Source organism: Myotis lucifugus, unplaced genomic scaffold (genome assembly GCF_000147115.1).
Source record: "Myotis lucifugus unplaced genomic scaffold, Myoluc2.0 scaffold_102, whole genome shotgun sequence".
Classification (NCBI taxonomy): Eukaryota; Metazoa; Chordata; class Mammalia; order Chiroptera; family Vespertilionidae; genus Myotis; species Myotis lucifugus.
The window spans coordinates 2,709,467-2,717,294 of NW_005871150.1; the positions used below are offsets into that span (position 1 = coordinate 2,709,467).

Sequence of the window (7,828 nt, forward strand, 5' to 3'; positions counted from 1 at the left end):
GGGCCACAATCTCCCTATCCACCCTGCTCTGTTCGTGACAGGGGAAGGCGCCCCAACCCCCTGATCGGCCCTGCTCTGTGTGTGACAGGGTGCAGTGCCCCAACCCCCCCATGGGCCCTGCTCTGTGTGTGATGGGGTGGAGCCGCAACCTCCCCATCGGCCCTGCCCTGAGTGTGACAGGGGGCGGTGCCCCAACTCCCCTATCGGCCCTACTCTGTGCATGACAGGGGGGGACTCCCCAACCCCCTGATCGGCCCTGCTCTGTGCATGACAGGGGGGGACTCCCCAACCCCCTGATTGGCCCTGCTCTGTGCGTGATAGGGGGGAGCTCCCCAACCCCCTGATTGGCCCTGCTCTGTGTGTGACAGGGTACGGAGCCCCAACACCCCTGATGGGCCCTGCTCTATGCGTGACAGGGGGCAGCGCCCCAACCCCCTGATCGGCCCTGCTCTGTGCGTGACATGGGGTGGTGCCGCAACCTCCCGATCGACCCTGCCTTGAGTGTGACAGGGGGCGGTGCCCCAACCCCCCAATCGGCCCTACCCTGAGCGTGACTGGGGGTGGCATCGCAATCTCCCAATCCGCCCTGCTCTGTGCATGACAGAGGGCAGCGCCCCAACTCCCCAATCGGCCCTGCTCTGAGCCCGACCAAGGGCTGCACCTAGGGATTGGGCCTGCCCTCTGCCACCCGGGAGCGGGCCTAAGCCAGCAGGTCGTTATCTCCCGAGGGGTCCCAGACTGTGAGAGGGCATAAGTGGGGCTGAGGGACACGCCCCCCCCCCACCAGTGCACAAATTTTTGTGCACCGGGCCTCTAGTATATAAATAATAAGCTATGTCTACATTTCCTTGGATATATGAAAAAATTTGATTTGGGAATATGACAGAAATGTGGAAGCAATGTCATCCTATACAATAAAGAGGTAATATGCACACTGACCATCATACCCTCGCACAAGATGGCCGCCCCCATGTGGGCACAAGATGGCCACCACAAGATGGCCGGCAAGGAAGGGCAGTTGTGGGCGATCAGGCCAGCAGGGGAGGGCAGATGGGGCAACCAGGTCTGCAGGGGAGGGTAGTTGGGGGTGACTGGGCCTGCAGGGCAGGGCAGTTAAAGTTGACCAGGACAGCAGGTGAAGGCAGTTGGGGGTGACCAGGCCTGCAGGAGAGGGCAGGTGGGGTGACCGGGACAGCAGGGGAGGATAGTTAGGGGTGACCAGGCTGGCAGAAGAGGGCAGTTGGGGGTGACCAGGCAGGCAGGGGGGGCAGTTGGTAGTGACTGGGCCTGCAGGGGAGGGAAGGCAGTTGGGGGTGACTGGGCCAGCACAGGAGGGCATTTGGGGGGAACCAGGCTGGCAGGAGAGGGCCGTTGGGGGAGATCGGGCTGGCAGGGGAGCATTTAGGCGTCAATCAGGCTGGCAGGAGAGTGGTTAGGGAGCAATCAGGCTGTCAGGCAGAAGCAATTAGGGGCAATCAGGCAGGCAGGCAGGCAGGCAAACTGTTGGGAGCCAGCAGTCACGGATTGTGAGAGGGATGTCCACCTCCCTGTGGGATTGGACCTAAACCGGCAGTTGGACATCCCCTTTGGGGTCCCAGATTGGAGAGGGTGAAGGCTGGGATGAGGGACACCCCCCTCTAGTAGTGAATATAAGAATCATTAAGCTAAAAAGAATTACTGAGAAGCACTGAGGAAAATGTAGGGATTGGATAGGGAAATTTGGTAATCAATCAAATCAGTTTCCTATGACATGTCCAGATATAAGGATGAATATGATGGAAGTACCTTACTTCTTCTTGAAAACACAACATGCTCACACATGCATTCCACAGGCAAGGAATCTGTACCACCAAAGGACCAGATCCCTACTTTCAAGGAATTTATAATCAGAGGAGATGGTCACTGTGGGACTAACCAGAGTATCAGATCAGATGAAATGGGTGTTAAATTAGAAGTTTAAGTCTGAGGAGTTATCGATTTTCATCGAAAGCACTGGAGAAATTCCAAGACAGAGATGGCATTTGAGAATAAAAGAATGAGTTGGCTTTTTAAAGGAAGAAAAAGGAAGTTAGGGTAAACCAAGCAGCAGAAATAGCGGAGCAGAGGCACGGAGGTCTGAAAATTGCCTATAATTTAGCCAAAGCACAGGTTGAGGATGAAAACATTGATAGATGAGTTTAGAGTGTTGGACGGCTAAAGAAGTTGGATTTTCTTTTATTGTCTCTAGGCAATATCTGAAAGTTCCTGATGAGTTATATTTTAGGACAATAACACTAGGTGTGTGGGATCTGTGAAGAACTTGGTATTCCTATTCCAAGGATACAGGAAGATTCTGGGGGTGGAATTAGATGCAGACAGTGTTACGGGCCCTGGTCCTGCTTTATGGCTGGTCCTTATAGTGGGTGTGGGGAAATGGTGACCAGTAATCCCAACAACATTGAAGTAGGGAGGAAAGTTTGGGAGTTAACACTTTCTGTATTGAAATCCTGGAGGCCCCATCTGGGGAATGCAGCCCAGCATTCAGAAAGGTCAAACAATGACAAAACTCTGGGTCAGGTCAGGAAACGCTAAATTGATGAGTACATCCCAGAGGTGGGGGTTGGGTGGGGTGGGGGAACACAGTGACTAAAGGATTGGGGTACAGGGTCCAGCCCTCAGAGAAAAGACCTGGCAATGGTTAGACAGAGCCCAAGTCAAACAACATGAGTTCAGGGGAGGACTGGCTTTCTAATTCGGTTAGGAAATGAGACACTCTCCTAAGATTGCTGGCAAAATCCAGGGAGGGAGGGATAAGGAGAGCAGACTAGCTGGGAGGCATGTGGTACCCAGGCTTCTTTTAGGCACAGGGAATGCCCCCTTGACAGCAGCGGGATTAATGCCCACAGCACTGTGAGGCTCCTAATACAAACGGCCCCTGAGATTTTGACGGGTTGTTTAACAAGGGAATTTGGGCCCCACGGACAGATTGACATGGCAAAAAAAACCCCAAAAAACAAACAAAGAAAAAAACCCAACTAATAAACTTTGCAGCTCTTTTTCGTGCCAATAAATGTTCACATACTCAACTATCCCTGCTCCTTCTCCCATCCTGCAGTTCCCCGCCCGCCCTCGGGCTTCAGGGCAAGCTGCTCTAAGTGCAGTGGGAGAGAGGCTAAAGCACAGAGATGTCTATTGCATGTGATACTGTATAAACAGTAATAATTGTTTAAAGCGTTTGCACATTTGGGCCCCTCAAAGCCTAATAATGAATCTTCTAAAATGGCTAACATTCATTCTGTCATATTTATTTGCTGTGTACGGTAAGTAAACATCAGACCAGAGCTAAAGGTTTTCCATGCCTCATGTCTTTTATGCCTCACCACAGTCAGATGAGAAGCACTATTACAGAAGTTAGTGAACAACTGAGGAATTTGTGCACAGCTAAGTAGTTGCACAATATCACTGCGCTGGTAAATATAGGCCTGGCTTTGTACCCGAGGCACCCAGACACACAATGTGCCATCTTCACCATTACATCATGCTGATTCAAAGTGCCTTCCAGTCAAAACATTGGCTAAATTGCTGTGAAAAGAGCTAGGTCAGATCAACAGTGTCAAATATACGTAGCGTGGCCATAAACACTGCCTTGGTCTGGTCTGACAGAGGAGACTGGGAAATCAAAATCCATGGTTTGAAGGCCTCAGGTGGACCCAATAGCAGGGAGCAGCTGGGGAAGACAGGTGTTGACAAAAAGGACTGAAAAACCAAAAGATAGTGTTCAACAGCCTAGTTGGAAGTCAGTTGCAATTCTCCAGGTGAGACTTCTGAGGCCAGAATGTGGATGGTGGCCACACAATGAAAGGCAATGCCTCTTGTATAAGACACAAGGGTGTTGAGGGTGGGGAATATACCTTTAAATATTGTACTATGCCCAATTTTGCTGAGCTCAATGCTGGGCACAAAGGAGGGCCTCAAATAAGTGCATGATTGACAATGAAAAAATGGACTCAAACCAAGTTCTGGACAATGGTCTAGAAAATGCAGGCATTAAATGTAATCCTCAAAGTAACTGTAATATAGTGACTTTTACAAGTAAAGGGTAACGCACTCTAACTGAAAGAGTTTTAAACAACTTGTCAAAGTCAAGCCGTTTGGTTACAAGCAGAAAGGGAGCAAAGGTTGGTCTCATGCCCAGATCCAGTAGTTGTTGATGTATTAAAAATCCCCTTGAGAAAGATAATGTGTTACCATGCTCTCCTCTCCAGAAGTAACTATAAGGAGAATTACTTAAAATAAGCCAATAACTCACAGTTTGTTTTGAAATGAATCTTATTCACTAGAGATTTCAATTCTTAGAAAAATTCCCCCAAAAGACTATGATGAGATTTCTTAAGTATATTGTTTCCTGTGGGGGGGGGGGGGGGGGTCTATATTTCTACACCATTATTTTTTAATATTATAAAGCCTTTGGGTAGAAGGGAAGATTAGCTGTGCCTTTAGTGTTCACTGTGATGATGTCTACAAATGTAGTTTTCATATATCAAAATCTGCTGCACCACTTGCAACATTAGTCGCATTGATGTCTGGTTGGTTAAAAGTTTACTGGGATTTCTTCTGCCAGAAACATTTTCTGTATTTTGGTAACACTCTCCCATGAGGCCTCATGTATTTCTGTGAAGTTGAAATGACAGGATTATTTTTATTTGGAGAAAAGAAAGTGGAAAAGAAATAACCCTTTAAGCTTTGGAATTGATGTTCAGTCTATAAAACGTCTTCAATTAAACTGAGGGGTGATTGGATTCTAGTTCTGGGCTCATTTTAAAATATGTCATTTGGGGCAAATCTTTTCAGTTCTGGGCATCTCAACTGATACAGCCAGGAAGATGAAGTGCTAAGATCTAACTCACCCTCCCTCATGGGGCATCCAAACACCAAGTACTTTTAAAAGCTTTCTAATTTTAAAGTGACCCCTATACCCCTATCATAACATAACATAAACCTGTCTCTTCAAAAAACGATTTCAATTTAAAAAAAAATTTACTCTAACAAATAAGAGTTCTGAAACTTGCTGTATGACTCTTGGGGCAGGCCTTGGTGAATAATATCATAATTCATATTTGTAATGTAACCTCCTTAGAAGGGCCAAGGAGGAATGAAAGTTGTGGTGAAGTCTTGTGATTTCTGGAGATGCTTTGGTCTCAAGTGCATTTGTTGTCCCTTTTTTTGGAGAGAGAGAGAGAGAGGAAGTTATAAGTTGTGTCTGGCTTTAGGACTTTAACAGTAAAGACAGAAGTAAATCAGGCAGTGTTTTTGTTGTTGTTTTTCTTATTAAATATATTTGTATTGATTTCAGAGAGGAAGGGAGAGGGAGAGAGAGATAGAAACATCAATGATGAGAGAGAATCTTTGATCAGCTGCCTCCTGCACTCCCCGCACTGGGGAAGGAGCTGGCAACCCACGCATATGCCCTGGACCTGAATCAAACCAATAACCCTTCAGTCCACAGGTCACACATAGCTCTGTCCACTGAGCCAAGCCGCCTAGGGCTACAGGCGGTGTTTTCAGATAGCAGCCGCCAGGAGTTGGAAAAATGAGAAGAGGCAGAAGGACCGGAGTTTAGAAGCACTGCACTTATGTGTAATGACAGCTGGAGCAATCGGAAACCCATTATCCAGGGGGTGATAGAGTCGCCCTTCACCCAGCAGCCTGCAGCTCCAGTCCTGGTGCTCCAGGCCGGTAAGCGGGCGGTTCCCTGCAAGGGGCCCAAAAGCCGGTGGCGGGGATGCAGCCGGGCCCGGGCGCTCAGTCCCTTACCTTTCCCTCCTCGCTCCAGCATCAGCAAGTGTCCCAGGAAGGGGTAGGCCCCCGGAATGGTGGGGATGGGCCTCATTTGCAGCCAGTTATGCGCGTAGCTCGCCATCATCTGCAGGAAGCTCAGGATGAGGGTGGCGCCGGCCAGGGAGATGGCGCTGAGCACGCCCCAGAGCAGCAGCTTCTGCCCGACGTGCACCAACCATACTGCCACCATCGCGCTAGCGGTCGGCTCTGCTTGGGGACTGAGACCCAGAACCTTGGGGCCCACTGCTTGGGGCCAGGGCGTGGTCCAACCCCTGCCTTTCAAGTGCAGGGCCTGGGAGGAGTCCCGACATTCCCGGGGGCGGGAGCAGCGGGCCGGGAGGGCGGGGGAAGAGGTGGCGCCCGGCCCAATCGCCTCTCTCTCCTCCTGCAACCCGTAGGCACCAGCCCAGGCACCCAGAAGCGGGACTTCCGGTGCAGGTACCGCCCTGCCCCCTCGGGACTGGGTCGGAGCCTCCCCGGCTCGGAGGAAAACATAGCCGGGTTGTTGTTGTGCAGACAAACGCCTAGTAACGCACAGGGGCCTCTGTTTGGTTCCAGCAGAAACGAAAGCCCGGAAGGCGGATTCTGAAGGCAGAGAGTGCTGAGAAGACACGGAGGCCCTTGAGTGGCGTGGGGAGGAGAATGGGGTGCAATTAGGGGCAACTTCAGGATGGAGAGGCGCACTGGGGCTGGGGTGCGCTGACTTCCGTTATAGGAGTGAGCGGTACGTTTTAGAATGGAAATAACGGGGCGCCGGGTTGGAAGTTCGGTTTGGGGGTTTTTCCCTGGCTGGGCGCCTGGCCTCATGATGCTCCCTTGCGCAACCTGTGGTGTCTTCTACTCTCCTGGAACTGGCTGCGCGCGGGAGGTGGGTTGCATCCTGGCTGCGCATCAGGGACATTCAGAGCAGCTCCCTACTCTGACCTGGGACTCCAACCTGAGGGAGCAGGTAAAGTTCGCCATCAGGTCACGGTAGAGCTGAATCATGTTCTTGTGATCCCAATGGTTTCCCAATTATCCTCGGGACCAAGAGACCATCGGGCGGTGGAGAGGATGAAGGGCAAGGTCTCTGGAAGTGGGAGAGATAAGAGATGCTGGCAGAGCGGGGGTTGGATAAAGGAGCAGTAATTATGAAGTAACTCTCAAAAGACAAACCACTGAGCCTATGGAAGGAAGGAAGGGGAAGGGAATGATGGTGAGAAGGATGCCCCAATTCTGCCCATGGCTGTGTTCACTGACTATGAATTTTTCTTCTTCATGTAGCGGGACCCCAATCCTGACTCTGGTTCTCTTTTCTACAGGTGATCCTTCCTACAGAGGTGCTGGGCTAGGAGTGTCCCTCTCTAGGAGCAGGTCCATAGTGATCGGGAAGGTGCCAAGAAAGATGACCTATAGTGAGAAATGCCCTGGACCCCTACTTGCCGGGGTTCTTGTTCCGGCATTAAGAAGGGTTCAGCAATCTGGAAAAGGGGCTGTGCATAACTCAGAGTCCAGTGACGAAATATAATTTTGAAAGGCATTTGGGGGGCAGAGGAGCTTAGCTAAAAGGAACTATGTTCTCTTCTCAGGACCCCATGCTTTTTAGTAACACAAATTGTCCTGAGGCTAGGTGGAGATAGACACTTCAAATGGTCAGGGTTTCCTATACAGAGTCCATTGTCAGAATGGAAGAATTAGCCTATGGCTGTTCAGGTGTTTGGCCTTAGGAGGCAATAACATGTAGATTAAGATGCCCTGAGCTGTCTGGCAGCAAACAATCATCCCTTTTCAGGTTTGGGGAAATGCCCTCAGCCATTCCCAACAAGTGACAACATATGCGACTCAGTCCTTGTTGAGTCCCCAAGTTCTATCAACCTATTGATGAAATTCTTGCAATTATGACATGCTAAAATTGGCTTCTGGCATCTCACCCTTTTTGATTATTTAAATTTAACAAGAATGTTTGTTTTAAGATTTTTAAATTCAATGGAAGGGATAGAGTTCTATCATGTCCCTTTAAATTGCTGCCAGG

General features: G+C 49.9%; 1 protein-coding gene across 4 annotated transcripts in view; it reads right to left on the reverse strand.

Annotated features, from left to right (window-relative positions):
• LOC102428489 (cytochrome P450 4V2-like) overlaps window positions 1-6,007 on the reverse strand; it is a 35,140-nt gene extending 29,133 nt beyond the window's left edge. For all 4 annotated transcript variants that reach the window (XM_023757166.1, XM_023757165.1, XM_006092650.3 and 1 more), the window contains exon 1: window positions 5,794-6,007. In XM_023757166.1, coding sequence (XP_023612934.1) covers window positions 5,794-6,007 — 214 coding nt within the window. The remainder of the gene's footprint in view (window positions 1-5,793) is intronic.
• Between the last annotated feature and the right edge of the window lie 1,821 nt (window positions 6,008-7,828).